This window comes from Sarcophilus harrisii, chromosome 4, assembly GCF_902635505.1.
Source record: "Sarcophilus harrisii chromosome 4, mSarHar1.11, whole genome shotgun sequence".
Classification (NCBI taxonomy): domain Eukaryota; kingdom Metazoa; phylum Chordata; class Mammalia; order Dasyuromorphia; family Dasyuridae; genus Sarcophilus; species Sarcophilus harrisii.
Window position 1 is genome coordinate 10006473 of NC_045429.1, and position 25841 is coordinate 10032313.

The window sequence follows — 25841 nt, forward strand, 5'->3', positions numbered from 1 at the left end:
CACGCTTGCAAAACCTTGTGTTCCAAATTTTTTTCCCCCGTTCTTCCCACCCCCTCCCCTAGACAGCAAGCAATCCAATATAGGTTAAACATGTGCAATTCTTCTATACATATTTCTACAACTATCATGCTTCGCAAGAAAAATCAGATCAAAAATGAGAAAGAAAACAAAAACAAGCAAACAACAATAAAAAAGAGCAGATACGGTGCTGTGATCCACACTCAGTGCCCATAGCCCTCTCTCGGATGCAGATGCTCTCTCCATTGGTCCTGGCCCTGAATCACCTCCCTACAACACTGCCAGCTTAATCTTCCTTGAGCAGAGAGCTGGTTATCTCGCTCTCCTGCTCCAAACCCTGCCAAAGTCTCTCTGCTGCATCCTCAATGAAGTTCAAGTTCCCGAGCCTGGCATTCAAGTACTTCCAAGATTGGGTATTACCTTTTCCCCAGCATTATCTCCTGAGACTCCCTTCCGTGTATACTCCGACCAAAGCAAGCAATTCACTGTGACCTGGACACACCTCCTGCCCTTGTCCTGACTCTGTATTTGCCTTCTAATGACACAACCACTCTGGACCTCAGTTTCCCCATCTGAAAAATGTGCTCTCAGCTCTCTTCGATCTCTAAATCTTGTGATCCTATGAACGCCATGCTCATCTCCACTGGTTGGAATCTCTTCCCTCCCTTTGGGATCCAAGACCACCAAGCCTCCTCATATTGGATTTTTCCTTTCTTAGACCTCGAATAATCCTAAGTTTTATTCTTATTGGATCAGAAACACAAGACAGTAGAAAAAAAATTGCCCAACTTAGAGAAGGATGGATTTGAATCCCAGTTCCAACAACTCACTGTATGATCACAGGCAAGAAGTGTTGTCGTTTGTCCCTCGCCCTCCAAGAGGACCCCGACATTGGGGAGGGGAGCCAAGTGGCTTGGATTTCAGTGAGGGAGGGCTGGACCAGGTCACCAGTCTCACTTTCCCCTCCAGAGCCATCTGGTCCTGTGGCCACATAGAGATCAAGACAACGAAAGATGACCTTTTTAAGCTAAGGTCTTTAACAAGTCTCAGTTTTAACAAAACTGCACCCATTCAGTGCTTAAGGCTAAGTAAGAAATGAGGCAAAGAAATGGCAAGGAAGACCCAAGTTCAAATCCTACCACAGACTACTAGTTATGTGACTTGAACAATTCTTCTTAAAATGAGAGCAATGGACTCTGTGACCTCCAAAGTTCCTCCCAGTTGTAAATGTTATCCAATAATTCTCCTGTTTCATATGATAAGCCACTTAATCTTGGAGTTACTTTATTTGTAAAATGGGGATAATAATTCTTGGACTAACTGCTTCATAGTCACTGCAAGAAAGGTGTTTTGTAAATTTTTAATGCTCTAGTAATGGACTTGTTATCAGCACGGTCTCTTTGATATTCTGATTATTCAAGAATGAGTTACATCCTTCCTCTGAGCCTGGGTACCCCCAGGGCAAGGACTATGCCATACACATACTACTTTTGGGTACAACTTCAGGATGAGGAGGAAACAAGGCAATGAGTCACTAGGATTGGCTGGCCACACCCACAGCCATGCCACTGATAACTCGAAGAACTAAGGAAAAGACACATGAGACATCAGAGGCTATGTTGTTGCTACACTGGGGAAGCAAGCTCGAGGTGGCTCTGATTGGAGGCAGCTGAGAGGCTGGATTTGGAATCAAGGAAACTGGAGGTCAGATTCCTAGTCCTAAGACCTTGGGCAAATCATTCTCAGAGCCTCAGTTTATTCATCTGTAAAATGGAGACTATTCATCTGTAAAAGTGGAGAAGAAAATGGCAAACTACCTCAGCACCTTAAACCCCAAATGGTGTCATGAGAGTCGGACATGACTGAAAAACTACTGATCTCACAACGTGGAGCTCATGAGGGTATCCACCTCTGTGAGTTATTGTGGGATTCACAAAAGATAATGTGCACTATTTTGCAAGGTTGCAAACACTCTATAAAGTCCATTTTTATTATTTTTGAGGTAACACAAATAGTGTTTCTTGATGTGATTTATTCCCAAGTTCCTTTCCTGACAAATGTCCTTTCTTACACCTTGTAAGGAACCGATTGTGTTGATCCCTTGTTCGCTTCCTAGGTCCTTTACTCAACAAGTCAATAAGCATTTATTAAGTACTTACTATATACCAGGTAGTTTGCTAAGTACTGAGGCAGTCTGATGAAGAGACAAGCAAACAGTTATGCACCAACAGAATCCACTGGGGCTCATCAGAGGGAAGGGACTAACTTCCAGGGGACTGACTGGGAGAGGCAGGACTGAGGTGCAGACTTGAAGGAAGCCAGGAGGCAGAGATGGGCAGGGGAGCTTTGGGGCAGCCCCAGAAGGTACCCAGGATGGGGAGACAGAGGATAAGCCGTGGGGCCAATATCCCCCCATTCCAGAAGGTGTGGAGGGGACAGAGGTGGAAGACCATTGCAAAGTGGAGAAGGGGCGTAAAAGCCAAAGAGAGGGGTCTGTCTGTTACCCTGGAAACCATAGGGTTTCCATAGGGAGCCACTGCATTTACTGTATAGGTGGTGGCAGTGTCAGGCTTGAACTTTAGGAAGATCAGCTTGATAGATTAGGAGAAGTGGGTTACACTGAGGACAAATGTGAGGTGGGGGGGACCGAGTGGTAGCTAGTGCCATGCTCTGAGCAGGAGGTGAGGGGACTTGCCTCAGGACCTGGACCTTTCTGAGGGGAGGAGATGTTACAGGGGTAGAACTGAGGGGCAGGGGGCCAGTGAGGAGCGGAGGATGGCACCAGGCTGAGGGAGCGGGAAGGGGCTGGTGTCCGGGACAGTGACAGGAAGCGCAGGTCAAAGGATGCCAGTGGGTTAGAGCTGGGCTTAGAGGAGGGTCCAGTTTCTAACTTTAGGATAAAATTCTAACTCAGTAATACTGTGTGTGTGTTTATGTGTACTATATATATATATTAAAAAATCTATTTTAATATATATGCTATACTATATAACTTTGTAGTATTTTAAATAGATACAAATCTATGTGTATTTAAATATTCCTATGTATGTGTAACCAGATAAAATAGCTAGCATTTATATAGAACTTTAAGATTGTCTCTTCACACCAGTCTTGGGAATTGCTAGGTACCATTATCATCCCTACAGATGAGGAAATTGAGGCAGACAGAAATTAAGTGATTTGTCCAGGATCACACAGCTCAGTGCTTTATTCACTGCTCTCTGCCTGTCTCTGTGTAACATGCCCGTGCAATCATACATGTATGTGCCATATAGCATACGTGTCCCTCTGCCCTCCTATATATCACAGACATTCTGAGAAATCAATCCATCCATCAATAAGCAAAGATAAGAATGAATCAGGGGCTGCCCTTATCTGGTCATTCAGGCATAGTGCACACACACGTATACACAGGCACAATAGACCACATGCATGAACACATGTGTGTGGACACAGACACAGAACCAGATCCAAAAATTTCCAGGTTTTGGGTGGGAGGCTCAAGAAAGACTTCACTTGGTTTGAACCTGGAGGAAGAGCTAGAGGTCTAGGAGGCGGAGGGGGAAAGCTCGAACCCTGGCTCATGTTTATTTTATCTTACTGTCCATAAGAAGCCACTTCATGGTTACATTTAATTAAATCCCTGTGACGGCTCCATGGGCCAGTCATTGAGGCACATGTGTATTTGGCATTTTCCAGGTTCAGAATGTTGTGCTATTATCACTGTGCCTAGACTGGAAGCTCCTGGAGGGCAGGATCTGTGCGTAAGCTTTTCTTGGAACTGGCCCGGGCTGTTTACATGTATTTCATATATAATTATCACTTCCCCATTGCAACTTTCCTCATTTTGGTTTTAATATATTGTGGTCAGCATGAGAAATTAAATGGGAATTTTAGGGGAGTTTTGCAGAAGCTACAGGTGATATGGAAAACTAACACGACACAGAAAAATACTTAACCCCAATTTTGTGGTAAGCTACTATCAACGCTCCATAAAAGAAAAGAAAAAAATCCCACTTCTCTAGAGGGAAGGGAGGACCACAAATTTGACTGGATTTTCCAGGATCCCCATGATGAGGACCTATCAAGGTGCACGTCACCTTCTGTTAGGAGATGGTACTTTAAGGGAGGGAGTGGTCTCGTCTGTATTATTCCCAGGGCTGCACCTGATGTGGAGCAATCAATTAAAAAATGCTGCTGCAAACATGAGGGGTGGGAAAGGAATTCTGGCCACCTCATCCCCGTCCAAGGCTTCCCCCTCATAATGGCACCAGGTTATTTTCATTAGAGTGAGAACTGCGTCTGGAGGTAGGATGGGGTTGAGTCCAGGAGCAAGGAGTGCCCCAGAACCATAGAAGTGGGCTGCTGGCTCCCCTAGGGATGAACATCCTGCCTGCTAAAGCTGGCCAAAGCTTGGTCCTACCTTGGTGGGGTTGACGGGAGACGAAGATCCAAGTAGGAGACGTCCTTCCTTTGGAGTTCTTTGCGGAAACAGCCACTGCATAGTCCTCTGGGGGCACAACTACCGAATAGTGAGTGTGCTGGGTAAAGTCCTCCAGGGCAGAGGGTACAGCCGAGCTGTTCCTGCTCACCTCCTGGACAGTCACCTGGTACCCAAGGATGTCTCCCTTTGCTTCAGACACACTCAGGTTCTACAACAAAACAAGCCAAATTCCTATTTACTTTCGGATATCGATCCCAAAACATTCAAACTCCCTTCTGTGGGATCCATATGGGGAACCATTCTGAAGCAGTCCCTGCCTCGTATCCAGTTGGGGGGGGGAAGGACCATAAACACAGATATGGACAAGGCAGACCCAATAAATAAGCTTGACTGATCAGCAAAGACATTATCAGACTGGTGGCTAGAGGAACCAGGCAAGACCCTTATAGTTTGATAGATCAATGATCTCATCAGTAAGGGGCCAGCCATTTCATGTACCAAGACAGGTTAGAGCACCTCAACTCGGGCAGATGAACCTCTAAATCTCCCTGGGGCTTAGACTCAGAGGGCTTCCCTGAGCATCCTCACCTTATGGATTTCAGGGTTACAGGACAGCCAGCCACACACTGCCCCTCACCCTTGATAAAGTAAATAAATTGTGCACCCTCGGGCCAATATAACTTGCTCTCCTCCATCCTAGTCTTTGGCCTGAGGATTTGAGATACCCTGTTGGACACCCCAGTGGGGTGAGGGTTCCTAAATCCATAGATTATCAAGGAAGGGAAGACATCTACCCCCTAAGAAGCCCCTTCTTCTCTCCCTTCACAGTCTGTCTCATCCTGCTTTGGAACCCATTGCCTTGTAGGAGATCTCCCTTTGCTCTCTTAGACAGTTTAATTATCAGGAGTTTCCCCTGATGTTAAGCCTAAACTGGCCCTCTGGGGCCAAGCCTTTATCATCTTCCGTAGGGATTTCTGCAAAACTTTCCAGAGGGGATTCTCACCTAACTCCCTAGCACTATGTTGCTATGGGAAGGTGGGACGATAGAACAACCAGAGCATTAGTAAAAGGGCTTGGGTTTAGATGAAAACCAGGACCATCCATGAGAATGTGAGCAACTAGCGCTATGGTTATCATACAGTAAGTACTCAATAAATGCATGTTGATGGATTACATCTTGCAATCACCTAAAAGCTCCAGGTCATTTTTGGACAACCTGCGTCTAATTGTGTCTCTGCCATCTTGTACTTGTAGTATTGATTTTTTTTGAGGTCTGATTGCATCTTAACAGTTCTGTGGTCCAAGAAGACTTCAAAGAGGGGTATTGTAATAAAAGCGTGACTGGAAGAAGTTGTAGCCTCCCAAGGGGACTACTTTGAAAGTCACAACATGCATTTGGATATAAGTTCTGCTGTGTTCCACTTTGTTTTTATGTCTTGTAAGAAAAATAAAACGGCACTAAACAGAACTATCTCATTCCTGAAAATGGTAGAAAAGTATTCAATCTCCCTGTTTCCAGTTTATAATATATATTTATTATTGTTATTTTATTATATATTTTAAAATAATTTTAATAAATTTATTATTAAATTAAATTTAATTAATTAAAAATTAAAAATTTTAATAAATATATATTTAAAATATATAAAAATATATTTTATTATATACATTTATAATATATTTTAAAGTGATGTACAGATTTTGGGAGTGCTCTATGTCAGCTGCTGTTAGGAGTGAGTTTCGGTCATGTGGGGAAAGCATTATATGAAAATAAAATATATAATTGCATTAAAAGTATTTGGGGTTCCTCCCCCATTAATAAGGTTGGATTGAGGATGAGAGTGATATTTTGCTTGGGCCTGAAGAATAGAACTAGAGCAATGGGTGGAAGGTGCAGAGATTCGGGGACCCTAGTCAACTTTGAACAACTAGCTCTGGTTTAGGGCACTGAGAATGTATACATATATACAATCAAACTCAATTTGCATTAACAACACTCTCTTAAGTACAGTTAATCAATAAGACAATAAATTAAAGCTAGAATGGAGGCATTTGCCCATTTCTGAGGTGTAAATGTTCACACTGAAAATCCAACTATCAGGGGAAGCGGGTTAGAGGTGGTCTTAGCACATTTCTGAGCAGATGGGCCATTTAAGTGGAAGAAATCTTCCTAATACTGAGTTGTCCAAAAGCAGAATATAGTAACAGGTCTTCTTTAAATGTTTTCTTCACAACCTTTTCAGATCTTTTAAAAATCTTTGTTGTTGTTATTAATCGTGTATCCTTGTTTCCTCTGGCTTTGTGTTTGCAATCATTCTCTCACCCACGAGATCTGCAACTGGTCCTAATCTCTTTTATAGCCTTTGGGAATAGGCTGGAGCACTGAAGGACACTCTTTGAAGGTAGGTCAAGAAGCCCTTACTAAACAGGTATTATGGATAATAAATCATATGCTGAGCTCTGGGGGACAGAGCAAGGAAAAAACCGGGTCCCAGCTCTCAGGGACTTCACTTTCCCCTGATGGAGACCAGACTCTAAGACTGGCTGGTCTGCCCTACAGGCCCACTCCCATAGCCTAGGATTGGGAAAACTAGCGCCATTTTCAACAATATCTGATTTCATTCTGTAATGTTCCTGCAGCTTGAAATCTCTTTGGGATTTGACTTTCAAAACATTTCCCACCTTATTTCCCTGTTTATTCACACCCCCCCACCTGTTCCCTGAGGCAAAAAAAAAAAAAAAGAGACCTGTGATTTCAATTGTTAGTCTGCCTCCCCCTCCCCATCCCTATTCTGCATCCTGTCTTCTCCCATCTCTACTTTCCCTCTGTGGCCAGTGTGAGTCCCCCATGGAGAAGAGAAATCTTCCAGCTTCCATATAAAGAAGCCCCAGTCCCCCAGCCTTCTCTTCCTTTCTACCTGGCCATCTTCCTCCATTTTACTCCATTTCCCCATCCCCTTTTCATTTTTCCTTTAGGGATTATCTTCCCCCATTGGATTATAAACCCCTTGAGGCAAACTTTCTTTAGCTCTTTGGGTTTAGCACTGTGTCTTGCACATAAAAAAACAAAGTATATTTTTCACACACCCCCCCACCTGTTCCCTGTAACCCTACACAATCGTGTCATTTTCTAATTCAAGATGAGTTTCTGTCTAGCGTTGCTGAATCTTTTTTTTAACAGTGTTTTTGTAGTATGCTCTGGGTTGGGACTTTTTTTTTTGACTGTTTAAAGAAAGAAACTTACTTTTTTGATCTAAAAATAGCCACTCTCAGACAAAAGACAAGAGATTTTGGGGAAACTGCTTTCTGAGGAGAAACAGAGACTACCTTCATCCAAGAAACCTGGAAAAATGAGTAACTACCTAGAAACTCCGCTCTGGGCTGGAGCTGAGTCATTCTGTGCCCCTCTTAATGTAAATATCCGACAAAAGTGAAACAGCCCCTGCATGAGGCTTTCCCCAGCCTGAGAACCTTCCCCTCCCCCAGATGCCCTCTGCTGGGGCTTTAACTGGAATCGCTCTGGGGCCCTTGGGTCCATCCCCAGCGCAGCCCCTGGAGCATCCCTCCATCTGCCCCAGAAAGAGAAGGTGCTCCTTGGTTCCTTCTCCCTCAACTCCCTGAGTTCTAGTAGGTACAAAGGATTCTTCCTGAAGAGTGAAAGCCCCCTGAGGGCAGAATCTTGGCTTTTGGTTTTTTCTTTGTTTCTCCAGCACTTGGCTTAATAAATATTTGTTTATTGGGTGATTAAGTGGTTCAGAATCTGGCCCTGGTTATCTAGTTTGGGCCAGAAGCGCTAAAGCTTTGGCTGAAATTCTGGGAAGCACCCACACAATCAGAGCTGGAAGCCCAACAACTTCTCTAGTCTCAGTTTTCTCTTCTGTAGGAAGAGGCAAGAACAGCCCATTCCACTCTGATATAAAATGTTAAACTGAATTTGTTTCTTGCCCCTTGCGACCTGTCCTCCTGGTCTGGCTCCCTTGGGTGGGTAGATGAAGCCTCCTTCAGAGACACAAGGGGTCCCAGAAGGACATCAGCAGTCACCTGATCTACCCCACACACCAAGGAAGCCCTGCTCTCACGCACCAGACGGGTGGCAGCCCAGACTTGGCCAAGGAGATGGAGCCCCCCCCCTCTTCTTGAGGGGGCAGCCGTCCTGCTTTGGGACTCTTCTGCTGTTAGGAAGGGCTTCCTGACCCTCAGCCTACACTGACCTTTTGGCAGCCTTCCCTTGGGTTCTTTCCTCTGGAAGCAAACACAACACCCTTCCTTTGCCTATTTGAAGAAAGCTATTATTGCCCTCCCCACCCCAAATCTTCTTTCCTTCAGACTGAGCATGAACCAATTCTCTGAATACCTCCCCCCCATAAGGCACAGGCAATCCTGGCTGCCCTCTGCCCCGATGGTGAGCTCACCGGCATCCTTCTTGAACCATGGTGACCAGAAATGAGCACATGGCTCCAGACGAGACTTCAAAGAACACAGGACAAAGCTTCATCTCCCCCCTCCCCACCCAAGAGCAGACTCTTAGTGTTCCCCCCCCAGGCTTGCTGAACCACCCTGTCTTGCAGTCCACTTAAACCTCCTGATCTTTTTTTTTTTTTTTTTAAAACAGCTTTTTACTACCCAGGCCGCCTCCATTTTCTATTTATGAAGTTGGATTTTTGTGCCAAAGTGTATGACTTTACATAGATTGTTAATGAATTTCATCTCATTGGATCAAGCCCAATGCTCAAGCCTCAATAACACGAGGATTTGGATCCAGATTCTACCATCTCCTGCCCTGCCAGTTCTTCTCAGTTTGGGTCTTTCTGCATATTTATCCAGCAAAGGTTATCCAAGCAAGAGACAAAGTCCTTCCCACAGGAGCAAAGATCCCTGGGGCCCTCCACTGCAGACCTTCTGCCTGCTCCCGCCATTAAGAGCTCTGTAAATCCAACTGTTCCACCAGTCCCAAAGCAATCAGGCTCCATGACTCTCTGATCCTCCCATTCGCTCCACAAGAATAAAGTGAATCAGTTTATCCAAAACTACTAAAATCAGGTAAATTATATCCACAGCCATCTGGTCTCCCCAAGCCTTCTCTTCCCAGGTGCTTCATGCAATCATCGCATGGTGTGGAAGCCCACACCTTTCACCACCCCTGGCTGCCCTCCACAGCACACCATCCAGGGCCATGTCCCTTAAAATTGGGGTGCCCAGGGCTGACCATAGCATTCCAGGTGTAGACTCTGATTGAGAGCAGGGACAACGGGTCCAACTTCAGGCAAATCTCTAATTTTGTACATCACAAAGAAAGTATTTCTTCCTCCAAGAGTTCCCCAGGCCATTAACAAGACAAGGGCAACCCTGGTCCCTATCTTAAGGAATACAAATGGTCATAGCCATTCTAAGACCTTGAATTTATTTACAAGTCCCTGACATGGATACCCAACAACTTTTGTATGTGTGACACAGGATAGGGAAGAGGAAGGGAAGGAAGGAGGAAAATTGAAGATGGTAGAGAGGAGGGTGAGAGGAAAGAGAGAAGGAACACAAAGAAAAGATAGAGAAGGGAAGAAAGGGGGAAGAGAAAGAAAATTGGGAATGGAAAGAAAGAGAGGAAGGAGCAACAAGAGAGAAAAGAGGAGGAGAAGAAGAGAAGAAAGAGGAGCAGGAAAAAGTGAAGGTGGAAGGGGAAAACTCCTCAACCACCTCTCTCATTGCTGAAAATCAAAGGATACTGAATATCAGCCAAATCCCGATCTCTAAGCCCTTCTGAGAACACTTTTTTTTATCAAGTTCCTCTCAGACTTTGAAGATCTGTTTTAATATAACTATTATTTGCCCTGGGGACAGTGATGAGGAAAGGGAGGTGGGTTTTGAGAAATGAGGAGGAAGAATCCTTGTTCTTCCTGAAGCCTTGTTGGGCCCTGTTTAAAGGGGCCCTGAATTTGTGATAGGGCTGGGGAGCAGGAAAGTGGGCCCATATTCCTTACATTTGGGGGGGGGAGAAACATTGAGGAGTCTCTCTCCTTTCCCTCCTTCCTCTTTTTTCTCTCCCTGTGCCACCAGTGGTAGGTGGAGAAAGAATTCAGGGTTCAAACTTTATTCTTCCCCTTTATGATTAGGGGGTGGGGGGGACTTCCGAGTGTGGCTTGTTGTCAGGTGTATTTGGTGTGTTGGTCGGATTTCTGAAGTGACTTTTTTTCTTTTTCCTTTTAAATCTTTGTCAAAAAAGATGACTGGATGGAGAGGGGCAAGTATATATTTGGAAACTAAAGTGGTGAAAAATGAAAAATTTTCCCCAAATTAATTTGTTTTTAAAAAAAGAAAGCATGCTGGGTATGTGGTAAAGAGCAACGTCACAGAATGCAGAGGATCCCAGACTGAGGGAGAGCTGAAAGTGATTTTGGAGGAGAGATAATCCCAATTCCTCTTCTTCCTATCCACTTCTCACCCCAAGTCAAACCTTTATTAGTCAATAAGAGGCGCTCAATGACCCAGCCAACATGGACCATCAATGGAAATCTAGCATCAGCAGACTCAGAACACTACCCACTATCCATCTCCAAAGCCCTAGAGCTCATCCCTCAGTCTGTGTTTTTCCCCCACTGGAAACCGTTCTAGAGCTGGAAGGAACCTCACAGGTCAGCTAGTTCAACCTTTGCCTACTTATGGATGGGGAAACCGAGGCCCAGGGAGATAAAGAAAGATTTCTGTCACAAAGGAGAAGTGTTCTGGGGAGCTGGCCTTGGAGTCAGCTCCAAATCTGACCTCTGACGCTCAAAATCCAAGAGTCCCCAAGAACCCCCAAGCTTCAGGCAAGGACCTAAGACAGTTATAATTGGGCTGTGATGTGGGAGGACCCATAAAGGGATGTCAGAGGAGAAAACCTTTTAGCAACGATTCAGAATTCAGAGACTTCTCTGCCTCCAAGCTTTCATGACATTGTGAAAGAACACGACAGAATTATCGGCTTCCCCCACAACCTCACCTTCCAAAACAGAGAAATGTTTTGTAGGTCTCCTTCCAGGTCCTCCACTGTGTACCACACGTCTAACGTTCCAACAGGTTCTGTTTGAAAAGAAGAAAAATGAATTGTTTCATCTATGTCAGGCAGAGCTTTTAGAGGATTGGAGATGAAGCCATTTTAAATTAATTTATAAAAATGCAAAAGGTCTCACAGTCATAGGCTGCAAGGACTTCTAACCTGGACTTAGTTTTTATAAAGTACTTTGCTAATTACATTTCATATAATTTGATTTCTTTTACGTTCTTATGTTTTACTTTATGCATTTAAAAGCATAATTTGACAAAAAAGATCCAGAAGCCTCAGCGGGCACCCAAAGGATCCATGACCCCAAATAGGTCCTGGTTGCATTGAACTTAGACCTTTCAATCTTAGAGATATTTGAGACTTTAGAAGCTGTCACTTGCTTAGTGTTGCACAGTAACTGTTGGAGTGGGATTTAAATTGATTCTAGGTCTCATGTTCCATTCATTTTACCATACTTCCTGTCAAATATTGATTATTTAAGAATTGTTGATTTAAAAAAAGCAACAAAACTAATTAACCTTAAAGGATTAAAACTGTATTTAAAAAAAAAAACTCACCAAGGAAAACTATATATAGTTTTACTGTACTTGGAGGCCCTCTCCCCTCCCCCCAAAAAAACATCCTGACATCAGATGAGGAATTTGAGATGTACACCAGAAAATTACGTAAATGACACAAAATCATCAGGAACTCATGAACAGAAGCCTAATTAGCTAGAATAACGTCAATGAGTCACACTATCCTAAGCAAATATATAAAGACTTTCTTCAGCTCTTAAGTCAAGAAATAGGACTTTGGTAGTTGCTTTTGATCCTTAGAGAGACCATCTGTTTAAAAACCTTTTTATGAGATGTTTTAAAATATGTTCTTTGGTAAGAGGTATAGGGATGGCTTTAAAACAAGGTATTCTGCATCTAGGTTAAACTAATCCTATGTGTGCTGCTTAAGGAAAATTGTCTGAAGGCATATTTAAGGTGGTGATCAGTACAAAGGGAGGAAGTCCAGAAGGAACCGGTCCACTCTTTTCTGAGTGACAATGGCCTACCACCAATGGGGGTCCTCACATAAAACAGACATCAACTTCTGAGTTTTCCCTTTGTTGGGTGAGCAATGAGGAGATGAGGAAGCAAGAAGAGGACAGGGGCTTCCACAGGGTAAATAGGGCTTTTCCCCTGACAAAAGTTTGATCCCTTCTGCTGTGATGAAGATTAGAGTAAGTCAGAATCTGAAGCAAAATACAGGATCCTTGAGATACAGCATCTGGACCTTGTTCATGATTCCAAGAACCGCTCCATAGTTTTACTAAGAAAGCTTTAGGGCAAGTTAGAAACATGGAATTTACCCAAGCCTCTATCATACACCTTAACGCAAATTAAATTAAGCAGCAATTCAGCAGTCAAATCAAATCAAACTGTCTATTAACATATTTGCATATCTAAATATATGTATGCATATATACATGTATAACATTTAATAAATTCTTGTTGATTGATTTATGCTCTATAGACTATACATGTGTAAAACAATACATATATAATATAGATATATTGTTTTTGTTGTTCAGTTATGTCCCACTCTTCATGACCACATTAGGGTTTTCTTGGCAAAAACACTAGTTTGCCATTTTATATTTCTCATCTCATTTTACAGCTGGGGAAAAGGAGGCAATTAGGATTAAGTGACTTGCCCAGGATCACACAGATAAATCAGTGTCTGAGGCCAGATTTGAACTCATGAACTTCCTGATTTCCAACCCAACACTCTTGCCACTGAAGCAACATTAGAACCCAGGTTTTCTAAGTCCAGTGCTCACTATTGATCTGATGAGAACACTGTAGGAGATCCTTCTCTTTACATATAATTGGATGGGACCGGGAAGCAGAAAGATACAGAAGCAAAAGCCCAGTCCTTGAGGTCATGGTCAATCACCACGCATTTATTTGGGGCTTATTGTACCAGGCGCTGGGCTGTGGACCAGTGAGACAAAGAAAATGAAAAAATAGTCCTTTCCTGAGGCAGCGGACATTTAGGGTTCATGGCTCTTTCGCCAAAGTAACAGGAGGACTCTGGGCAAGTCATTTATCTTCCTGAGTGTGTTTCCTCATCCATTAATGGACATTCTTCCTCAAGTACCCAATTCTTCCCCACCTGTCCCACAGGACAAGGAAATCCTGGTCAAGCCCCAACTATGGGGGTGCCCTAATGGGAGCAGAACTTTGGCTGAAATGCATAAAGGGGGCTCTGCACTCAAACTAGAATACAGCTAATTCTTTAGAACTTACTGCCACAAGATGCCATCGAAACTCCTCTTGGCAGTTTCAAAAGGCAAAACCTACCGGTGATGAATTGACAGAAGATGGAGAGAGAGAAGAGCCAGTAATTCTATCATATTTGCTGATTGTAAAGCACTTCACAAGCCATGGTCTCCCACCTCTCCACATCCCTCCCTCTGTGACAATATAAATTTCTTGGGGCAGTGACTGTCTTTCAGTTTGTATTTGTATACTTGGCACTTAGCACAGTACCTGGCACACCAGAAGAGCTTAATAAATGCTTGCTAACTGCTCTGTATTCCCAGCACAAAACACAATGCCTGGCACATACACCGTCGGGATTTAATAAATGTTTATCAACTCATCAATCATGGCAGGGCAGCTCCTACAGGCAGTATTATCCCTAATTGACAGATGACTCAGGAAAGGCTCTGCTCAAAGACAAGTAAATGCCAAAAGTAGGATTCAAGCTTCGGTGGTCCTTCCCAATTCCAATTCTCTCCTTGGAGTTTTAGAACATGAAAAGAGCTAGAAAATGTTAAGCTTCCTCTGCCTCCAAAAAAGAAAAAAAATCAGGTAGAAATCAGATTTCCTAAAACTACAGAATCTCTCATTTAAAAGGCAAAGTGCGATGGGATGGGAGAAAAGAATAACATTTTAAAAAGAGGGGAAGGAGGATTTCTGCAATGCATGGGATATGGTTTAACGTGAATATCTATGATCTCATGATGGAGGAGATGCTATTCTGAATTGGCTAGCATGGTAACGAAACCCTTCCAAACAGCCAAATCCAAACTCTAATTCCTGCCAGATTTGCCCCTAGTTAAAGTCCTCCCAGCAAAGGTTGGGGGCCACTCCCTAGGTATACTGTAGGCTGGATATTTTGAGATGGGGTGGATTTTTCAGCTGCTGATTCAGCCCTGAGCTTCTGTGATTTTGAGGTGAGGTGCCTTAGAGAAGCAGAGACGCCGTTGGAGGGCTTTGAAGAAAGTCGACATTCAATTTCATTTATATATATAATATATAATAATAGTTACAGTAAGAATGAAATTGAATTGAAACCTTACAATTAAGTTAGCCCCGGAAAAAACCCAACTGAAAAACCCCAGCAGACAAGTGGGCCTAAGGGGTTAAAAGGAAAGTTTGAGAGAGAAATATCACACCTTCTGGGTCTTGCATCAATTCATGTTTCAGAAAGGAACTGATGACAGAAATAGTGGTAAGAGGTAAGAGTGGAGCAGCTAAGAATAAAGCCCAGGGTCTTTAAGCAACCACAAGATCAGACACAGAAAAGGAAAATGAAAACATTGGGCGTCAGCCAAGAAGACTGCATGAATATCAGAAAGCCTTCAGAATGAGCCAACTACCCCAAACAGATCTCTTGTTGGGCTTGCTATGGGAGATGAAGAGTCAAGTCTTAATTATTATAAAACTATTTATTTTATATTTTCTTTTTAAATTTTTTTCCCCTGAATTATTTGCATGGAAAAGTGGGAGAGAGGGGGGGAGAAGAAGGGACTCCCAGTGTGGAAATTCCCTTCACTTACTCAGACCTGACAATTTATCTGTAACTTATTCTCTTAGAGAACTGCAGGTTATATAAGCTTGAGTAAGTCCCAGAAAGCTTTAACCTCCCTGACTTATGATTTCTTTCTCTGACTTTCTGCATCACTTCCCTGTTGTAAGAATCGAATGAGATAAAATCCATGGAAGTACAAATTACACAGCACTCTATAACTATTAAGTATCAACATACTCTCTCTATGGCTATTATGAAGACCATCCTCCTGACTTCTTGCTTAATTAGTAAGGAGGATGGTCCTTACTTGAGACAGAAGAACCCCTAGTTCAAATTCAGCCTCAGACACTTCCTAGCAGTGTGATTCTGCGCGTCACTTGCTTCTGTTTGCCTCAGTTTCCTCATCTATAAAATAAAGTAGAGAAGGAAAAGAGAAACCACTCTAGTATCTTTGCCAAGAAAACTCCAAACGAGGTCACAAAGTGTCAGATATGATTGAATAAGAACAATTCAAGTTTATCTTATATACTAGATTAAAATTTTGGAACATATAAGATATTTGATGAATTAGTCCAAAAACGTGGGAGGGGAAAAAAGAACACAATTTAAAAAGATGACAAGATCAAAATCATTCCTATAACATGTTGAATGTTGTGGCCAGTCCCATGAATTTGTTCACTGATGGAAAAAGAGAGGAAAACAGTGGAATCAGCACAACTCAAACCAAGTCCATTTAAGCCTTTGATCTGAGTGTTGCCCGTGTTGAATAACTGGAGAAAATGAGAGATCCATGGACAAAATCCTTGTTTCCCAAGGTAACTGACCAGGAAAGTTTGGGGCAGATAGATGTCCAAAAGTCTTCCATGATTCCACATTGTTTTTGGGTAGCGGCCACCAAAGGGACTTCCTCTGGCAGCAAGGTGGAGCTCACAGACCCATCCTCAGAATAACGGCTTTAAATAACTGAAGGAAATGCTCTATTTCAGCCAGAGATTAGTAAAAAGAATTTCCAAGTTCATGGTTCCCCTGAAATCTATTCAGAGACTCTGCATTTAGAACCCCCTACTCTAGGAGACAAAGGTCTTGTGGCTGGCATTTAAGATGCCCCCCAACCTGGTTCCCACCTTCCTCTCCATCTTCTTCTTCTTCTTCTTCATTCCATTGATATCTTTGTGAATACCCAATGCCTGGAACCCCTAGATCCCTGCTCATCTCTGCCTCTTAGAATCCCTCGCCTCCTTCAGAGCTTTCCTCTGGTTCCATCTCCTCCATGAGGTCTTGTCTGATGCTGTCAATTCAATCAATCTAGCAATCAACAAACATTTATATTAAGCACCTACTATGTCCCAGTCACTCTGTGTAGCACTGGGGATACAAAAAGAGGGAAGAGACATTCCCTGCCCTCAATCATGAGTGCTTTATTCCTCTTGAAATATAATCTATATATCCTTTAATGATATTAATAGTTATCGTTCCAAGGCTTGCAAAGCATTTGACATATACCATCTCATTTGATCCTCTAACAATATCAAGAGGTAGGTGCTAGTATATTATCCCCATTTTACAGATGAGAAAACCAAGGTAAGCAGACGTTAAGTGTCTTGCTTGGGATCATCCAGCTAGTAGCTGTTTGCGATTCAGTTTCTTCATCTGTAAAATGAAGGGGCTGAACTACATGACCCCTGACATCTCCTTTAGTCCAACTCCTCTGACCTCATGCATGTGATTGACTGTTGACTCGCATCTATAGGATGACCACACAAATTTAGATAATGAGGATTTGTGTGTGTGTGTGTAATACCTTCTTCTGGAGTCTGAATCCTCAGTACTTTACTCCAATCACTCCATCTTCCCTTGACAGAATGTAGCTTGGAGGAAATCTGAAATTCATACTCCGTAAATGGTTTCAAGTTGTACAGATCATATCTTCCTCCAGCATTGGTGACATGAACCTTGAACAGACAACAGAATAAAAAATTCACAAGAGAACAATGAATATTAAGTAAAATAAGCTCAATGGTCTTTCAAGATGTCTTTCGTTTCTGATTCTATGAGAAATCACATCGTCGTCAATTAATCTGAATTTCTGATCACATTGCTCTGAGTTTTTCCTTACAGGACCGTTCACTAAGCCCCAACTATCTATCAATTGATAAGCAATTATTAAGTTCCTACTGCATACCTCATACTGAATTAGGTGCCAGGGTCATAAATACAAAGAATGAAACATTCTGTACTGAAAAAGCTTATACAACTTGTAGCCAATTATGTCTACCCACACCAGGGACAATAAATACAAATAACTGTGCTACAAAATAACACACGATGAGTATAAAGTGCTATATGTGGAATACAAGAAGACTGGGATATCCCTAATGTATCTAAGTCTGTGCAATAAAGAGAGCTCTGGACCTGAATTCAAATACAGCCTCTGACACTTATCAGTGACTCTGGGCGAGCCACCAAACTTCTCTCTGTCTCAGTTTCTTCATCTGTAAAATGGGGATTAATAATAGTATCCTTTTCAAGGGTTGTTGTAAGGATAAAACGAGATCAAATTTGTAAAGCACTTTGTAAACCTCAGAGATTTATGTTACTATTATTATCATCATTACTATTATATGTGAACTATTATTATTATTATTACTTGTAGTAAGTTTATTTTTAATATACATTGCTTTTTGAATCATGTTGGGAAAGAAAAATTAGAGCAAAAGGGGAAAACCATGGGGGAGATAAAAAGCAGAAAAAAGAAGTAAACATAGCATGTGTTGATTTACATTCAGTCTCTTTGGTTCTTTTTCTGGATGCAGATGGCATTTTCTGTCCCAAGTCTATTGGATCCTTGAATCACTGAGAAGAACCAAATCTTTCATCAGAGCACACTCTCACTGTTACTGTGTACAATATATTCCTGATTCTGCTTGTTTCACTCAGCATCAGTTCATACAAATCTTTCCAGGCCTTTCTATAATCAGCTTGTTCATCATTTTTTATAGAACAATAATATTCTATTACCTTTATGTAACAACAACTTGTTGTTGCTATTCCCCCATTGATGGGCATCCACTCCTTTTCCAATTTTGATGGGCACCCACTCCTTTTCCAATTCTTTGCTACCACAAAAAGCTACTACATTTTTACACGTGGGGCCCTTTCCCTCCTTTAAGATCTCTTTGGGATACAGGCCCAGTAGAGACGCTGCTGGATCAAGGGGGATGCACAGTTTGATAGCGCTTTTGGGGCAGAGTTTCAGATTGCTCTCCAGCATGGCTAGATCATCTCCCAACTCCACCAGCAATGCATTCTTGTCCCACTTTTCCCACACCCCCTCTAACATTTATCATTATCATTTCCTGTCATTTTAGCTAATCTGAGAGGTGTGAGGTGCTATTTCAGCGTAGTTTTAATTTGCATTTCTCTAATCAATAGTGATTTAGAGCATTTTTTCATGTAACTATAAATAGCCTTAATTTTGTCAAATGAAAATTGCCTATTCATATCCTTTGGCCATTTATCAATTGGGGAATGACTTGTATTCTTATAAATTTGACCCAGTTCTTTATATATTTTAGAAATGAGATCTTTATCAGAAATACTGGCTGTAAGATTTTTTCCCCAGCTTCATACTTCCCTTTTAATCTTGTTTCAATTGTTTTTGTTTGTGCAAAAATGTTTTTAATTTGATGTAACCAAACTTGTCCATTTTATGTTGTAACATTCTCTAGTTCTCTAGTTCTTCTTTGGTCATAAATTCTTCCCTTCTATAAAGATCTGAGAGATAAATTATCCCTTGTTCTCTTAATTTGTTTATGGTATCATCCTTTATCCCCAAATCACATACTATTTTGACCTTATTTTGGTATGGGGTGCAAGATGTAGATTTATGCTAAGTTTCTGAAATATTATTTTCCAATTTTCTCACAGATTTTTGTCAAATAGTGAGTTCTTATTCCAGAAGCTGGAGTTTGGGGTTTGTCAAATATTACATTGCTATATATCTTGATTATTGTGTCATGTGTATCTAATCTACTCCACCAATCTACCACTGTTTCTTAGCCAGTACCAAACTGTTTTGATTACTGATGCTTTATAATATAGTTTTAGGTTTGGTACTACTAAGCCACCATCCCTTGTAATATTTTAAAAATTAATTCCCTTGATATTCTGACCTTTTGTTCTTCCAGATGAATTTTGTTATTATTTTTTCTAGTTCTACAAAATAATGTTTTGGCGGTTTGATTGGTCTGGCACTGAACAAGTAGATCAATTTAGGTAGAATCGCCATTTTTATTATATTAGCTCAGCCTAGCCATGAACAATTGATATTTTTCCAATTCTTTAGATCTGATTTTATTTATGTGAGAAATCTTTTATAATTTTGTACATAGGTGAATAACTATTTTAGTTATTAATTAGAGATATAAAAACAAAAAAAAAACCATGAATACCATAGAAGTCTATAACATTTATCGAGAGAGACCACACAGGACTTTCAGAAATGACTCACAGGTGTATATATAAAGTCAAATCAATCAGAGCCCCTAATTTTCAGATTTTCAAAGAGATGAATAGCAATGATCAAGAATTAGGTAGTAATATTGAAAATGTCTGATAAAGAAACCTCTCTTACCACAAATATTATATACTTAAAGGAAAAGTGGGACCCCTGGCTCATCTCCTTCTCACCACTATGAAAGATTACCGTTTCCCAGGCTCTCTCATGGACTGGCCGGAATTGGAGGCGATTCAGCACCACTGACCCTTCATCCTGCCACTGCAAAGTACAGAAGTTGGCCAACAGCTTGGGAAAGTCAGCTTTGATGTCACTTGGAGGAAGAGGCTTCACTAATTACATAAACAAAAAAAGGAGTTAGTTCTAGGGGTCACCAGTGGGGATACTCAAGGTACAATCACCAATACTACAGAACTACTTTCCCTTGAGCATAATTAACTTCATTTGGTGAAGTCCCACTTGTGATGAGAAAGCAATTGGAGTTGTTAGGGAGGTAGCTCCCCCCATAACCCTTTTACCAATAAGACAATGTCTACCATCAGCCTTGGAGATAGTTTTACCCAATTTTCTCCTTTCAATGCTTTAGCAGATAAAGAGCTTGAATTCTCAAAGACCCAGATTCAAGTCCTCCCTCGGACACAAAAGGGAAGTCTGCATCTAGGTAAATCACTGAAATTCTGTCTAGATTTTCTAAGAATCTGTGTTTTTAGCCTATTTTCATAAGTGGAGGGAGTTTCCACAATGGAAAGTCCCTATACTGGTGAAATCATGAGTCTGACTTTTTTTTTTTAAATTTAAAGGCATTAATTTAATAAAATAATGAAATGAAATAATGAAAACTGTGGGGGGGAATGATCTATCAAGCTGGAAAGAACACAAAAGAAGCCAAAAAGGAGGAGGAAGAAAGAGGAGATGGTGCAATATAACACCATCTTTGGGGAGGGGAAGGCTGGAAAGAGAAAGAACAAGAGGCGAAAAGGAAGTTTAAAGGTAGTGGGAAGGGGAAAAGTGAGATAGGCAATGTGCTCTATGGGAAGGTAGGGGGTCACCAAGGAATATGAGAAAGTGAAAAAAGAACGATTTCTTGAAATCCATTCTATCCTACACAGGTACTCAAGTGATAAAAGAAATAAGCACCTATCACACTCCAAGATCCAGACATTTTATCAACATAATCCAACAAAGTTTGTAGAATTTAATGTCCTTGAGGGCAGGGATTATTTGGGTTCTGTCTTTACAATGCTATACCTGGTCCAGTGTCTAGTACAAAGTACATGGAGAATAAAAGCTTCTTGAATTGAATTCATATTAGCTTCTAGTCACTGGTCATACAGAGCTGAAAACAAAACTGAAGCTGCCCTCAAAGAGCTGACCTTCCACTAAAGGGGAGCTAATTCACAGCTAAACATAGTAAGTGTAGCTAAATAAACAGTGTTTCTTGGAAGAAGACAGTATTAGGAAATTGAGGGGTCAGTGAGATTTCCCATAAGTATTCTGAACACGAGTGGACTATTGCACAAAGTCTGGGTTTCCAAGAGATGAATCAGGAAGCTTTCCAGGCCCAAGGGAAAGGGCCCATACAAAGCAATCTCTCAAGAATTTTTTTTTGGGGGGGGTTGTTCGTTGGTGTTAAGCATGTGCATTGAAATACGTGTTGCCTTATTGAGCACCAACTGTGTGCAAGACATAGTTCTTGGTGCAGAGACAAACCAGGTAGCACAAAGCTCCTCCAGAAGCTTCTCCATCCTCTTGGGGCACTTATCTGGGAGGCAGGGGAAAGATAGCTGACAACTCCCAGTGGCGAGTGCAGGGCACCCAGCGAGTCACACAGATGGCGCACAAAACACCCACCTACATCCACAAAGGAGAACGCTAAAGGGAGGGAGGAGGAATTCCCCAGGCTGTTCTCTGCCACAACTCTGGCTGTGTAACTGGCTTCAGGAGAAGCTGGGCTTAGGCTTATTCCAAGATCCAACTCCTCAAGGTCCGGAGCACAGCGCTTCTCCAGATTTAAATTGTTTGGCCCCATCAACCTATAGAGAAGAGAGACGTCAGTGCCTGTAGGATAGCTCATGAGAGTCAGGAACCAGGGCGGGACTTGGGAAAACTGAGTCCCAATTCTCCCTCAGATTCTAGCTAGCTGACTCAGCTTCCTCATCAGTAAGATAAGTGGCATGAGCTAGCTGATATCTGAATTCTTGTCCAGCTCTTCTAGTAGTAGTAGTAGTATTACTACTACTACTACTACTATTACTACTACTACTACTACTACTACTACTACTGCTATTATTACTATACTGTAACTACCACTGCTACTACTACTTCCACCATTACTACCACTACCACTACTAATACCATTGTAACTACTACTACTACCATTTTGCTACCATCACCATCACTGCTAACATCACAACTACCACCACCACCACCATGATTACTACCACCACTACAATCTATATTTCCATAATACTTAAAGGTCATAGGACCTTTAAGGTCTAGAGCTGGAAAGACTTAAGGGGTAACCTAGTCCAAACCTTACATTTTACAAATAAGGAAACCAAGGTCCTGGGAGTCTGACTTATCATATGACAGGTCTGGAGTTGAAGGGACTGCAAAGCCTACTTAGTTTCACCTCCTCATTTTACAGATGAGAAAACTGAGGCAAACAGGGGTTAAATGACATGTCCAAAGTCCTAGACCTGTGAAGTATGGTCAGTTTTATTACTCCCATTTTTATAGAAGAGAAAACTAAGACTCAAAGAGTATGAGAGGATAATAAGATAATTTGGAATTTAAAAGAACCTTTGAGATCATGCAATTCAACCTCCTCATTTTACAGATGAAAGCATCTACCTTAGATTTATATTCCAAAGAATCCAAAAACGGTGAGGTCAAGGATCTATCTGTACAAAAATATTTATGGCAGTTTTTTTGTGGTGGCTAAGAATTAGAAATAAAGGGGATCTCCATTGATTGGGAAATGGCTGAAGATCCTGTGCTATAAGAAATGACAAGCAAGATGATTTCAGAAAAACCTGGAAGGATTTTCATGAATTGATGCAAACTAAAAAGAACCAGGAGAACATTATATATAGTAACAGCAAGACTGTGAAATGAAGAATTGTGAATGACTTAGCTATACTCAACAATACAATGATCCAAAATAACCCTAGAGAATAAATGAAGAATACTATCGGCTTCCAAAGAACTGATAGATCGAATGCAGACTGATGTGTGCTATTTTTCCACTTTCATTTGTTTTCTTTTGAGTCTACTTGTACAAAATGAGTAATATGGAAATGTTTTATATAATGGCACTATATAATCTCTGATTGTTTACCATCGCAGAGAAAAGGGAGGGAAGGGTGGTAAAAAGGGAAGGATTGAATTTGGAACTCAAAATTAAAGTGTTTAAAAAAATACAAGAAAGTAAGTTGAGAAAATATAGCATCTATCTCAGAGTTGTTGTAAGGATCAAATAAAATAGATATTGTAAAGTACTTTGAAAACCTTAATGTAAAATATAAATGCTGCTGCAGCTATTGCTGCTGCTACTACTACTACTTGCTGCTGCAGCTATTGCTACTACTTACCTCTTCTTGCTCCTAGTATTGCTACCACTGCTGTTTCTACTACTACTCTTCTTGTTGCTACTACTCCTTCCTGCTGCTGCTTCAGGTCCTTAAGAGGAAGCCCTGGTTATACTCATGACTGGGTGAATACCCAAGAAGAGAAAAGCACTTCAATCAGAAGCAGATTAGTTAGAAGAGCTGAAGATTCAGAACCTGACAAAAATGATTGAAGCTGTCACAGAAGAAGAGCTGGCTCTGTCTTGAGTGCTTTTACTTCAGGAGCAGAGAAAAGTCCTTGGTCTTGTACTAAAGACTGCAAAGTGCTGCGAAGTGCAGTGAAACGTTACTATGAGATATACAGAGAACTATTTCAAGTCATCCCAAAGAGGGAAGAAAACTGGAAGTTGCTCTTGGGGTTTGAGGGAAAAGCCTCAGATCCAAATCATTTCATCAATTTTGTTTTTCTTCCTTCAGGAGGTTTCTCCTAAAGAAGTAAGCTCCCCAAACCTTTCCTTAAGCTGGAGAAGGTGCTGAAAGCATAAAATGAAAAGAATATTCAAAGGACTCATGGAGCAGTGGGAAATGCCTCCTTTGGAGAAAGGGAAAGCCAAGCAGGAGAGACATCTATTGCTGCTGCTGCATTTATGCTACTGCTGCTACTCTGCTGCTGCTGCTGCCATTCCAAGAAGGAGGTTAGACTGATCACAAGGACCCTTCTCCAAGGATTCACTTAATCAACTAAATCGAAACCAAATAAAAAAATCGAACTGAATAAACTTTCTTCAGGAAAAGAACAAAAGAAAACCACTTTTCCTTGAGAATGTTGAGTGCTGGGAGATCAAGTCCTACAAGGCAAGAGTCACGGGTTCCAGCCCAACTCTGTCCCATGTCGTGGTAGAAGCTCAGTGACTGGAGTATTACTAGAGAACCAGAAGTGACTCTCACTTTTTGGAAGGGGAAACAAACCCAAAGGAAGGCAGTATTCATCAGTGGCAAGTTTTGAACTCGGGTCTTTGGACCACAGTGTTCTTTCTACTGGTCCTTGTTTGTTTATCCCTTATTTTGAAGAGGACCAGTGACATCTTGGATGATGTCTTGATTTGTTTTTGAATTGGATTTAAGTGAGGCAGTGTTCCTCACTTAAGGGGTTCCTCAGGGAACCCTTAAAACCTCTTCTTTTGGTGATAAGGGAATTGGTCTCAGGGAGCCCTGTTAGGGGGCCGAGACAAAGGCTAGGACTGTAACACTCACTGAAGGGTGTATATGGTGTACAGATGGGTGTCTCTTCCTTTATCCCAGGTGCAGATCACATGCCCCCGCTCTCCCAACTGGCTGCAGGACAGATTTTGGGGCTGTTCTGGAGCCACTTAAAAAAAGAAGGCAAAGAAAAACAGGGTTAATAAGTCTGACAGTGTCTGAATCTTACTGAAATGGTAGCACACAGATTAATAACAATAATTTATATTAGTAACAATAATAATAACTAGCATTCATATAGCTATTATTCTGTGCTGGTCATGGTGCTAAGAACCCCTTGTCAACATTATTCAGTCAAGATTCAGCTTAATAACATGATAATTCAGCACCTAAAAGCTAGACACATTGTACCCCTGACATTAAGCAAGGGAGCCATGCTCACACTAATGAAGACCCACATCTGCTCTGTGCCCTGTGGTCAGGGGACCCTGAATCTTGGATGGGAAAAGCTCCTAGGGGTCACTGAATCCAATCTGCTTATTTTATGGAGAGGAGACCCCCCAATCTTGACTGGAGTCCCAGAAAAGGGGAGAGCGTCCCAGGCTCTGGTACAGCTTGGGCAAACATGGGAAATGAAGTGTTTCCTGTGAAGATGGTGAAATGAAAGAGAAACTCACACCTATCTCCATCTCCCTGAACAGCTGAGCCCCCTCCTACCCAGTTACCTCTCCTCCTGGTCTAGAGGCAGAAGCCAGTTACTTCTCCCCTGCCCTGATACTAAGAAAAAGGGAAAGCTGCCAGGTGTTCATTAACCCGCTGCAGGTGCTTCCTCATGCCGGGTAACAGGCTTGACGGGCAGGAAGCCATGACCCAGCTACAGATCTGCTCTTAAAAGCACCAAGCTCGGATATAGGCCATGAGAATGCCTTTCCCTTCTCTCGCAGGACACAAGAATAGTGACCACGGGCCCACACAAGATTGATGGGAGCATAAACTTAGACCTAGTAGGGAGCTTTGAAGTCATCAACTCTGCCCATACCCATTTTAAAGATAAAGAAAGGAAGGTCCGAGAAAAATGAAAGGACTTGGTGAAAGCTGTGGGCAGGAACCCCCCAGATGTCCCTTTCACCACGTCAGTTTCTGCCTGGAGGAAGGGGCGGCTCTAGGAATGGGCTTTCTGGACTAAGCCATGGATAGTCTTATTCCCCTACTGGACACTTTCTTAACTTTGGGTTTGTGAATTGACTTTTTGGAATTTTGATATGA

At 41.8% G+C, this 25841-nt stretch overlaps 1 protein-coding gene across 1 annotated transcript in view; it reads right to left on the reverse strand.

Annotated features, from left to right (window-relative positions):
• IL12RB2 (interleukin 12 receptor subunit beta 2) overlaps positions 1 to 25841 on the reverse strand; it is a 61068-nt gene that overhangs the window by 16741 nt on the left and 18486 nt on the right. The window contains exons 4-9 of the mRNA XM_031968909.1: positions 24630 to 24744; positions 21658 to 21839; positions 19996 to 20138; positions 17092 to 17242; positions 11436 to 11515; positions 4442 to 4670 (exon numbers count right to left, since the gene is read on the reverse strand). Of these exons, the coding sequence (XP_031824769.1) occupies positions 4442 to 4670; positions 11436 to 11515; positions 17092 to 17242; positions 19996 to 20138; positions 21658 to 21839; positions 24630 to 24744 (900 nt within the window). The remainder of the gene's footprint in view (positions 1 to 4441; positions 4671 to 11435; positions 11516 to 17091; positions 17243 to 19995; positions 20139 to 21657; positions 21840 to 24629; positions 24745 to 25841) is intronic.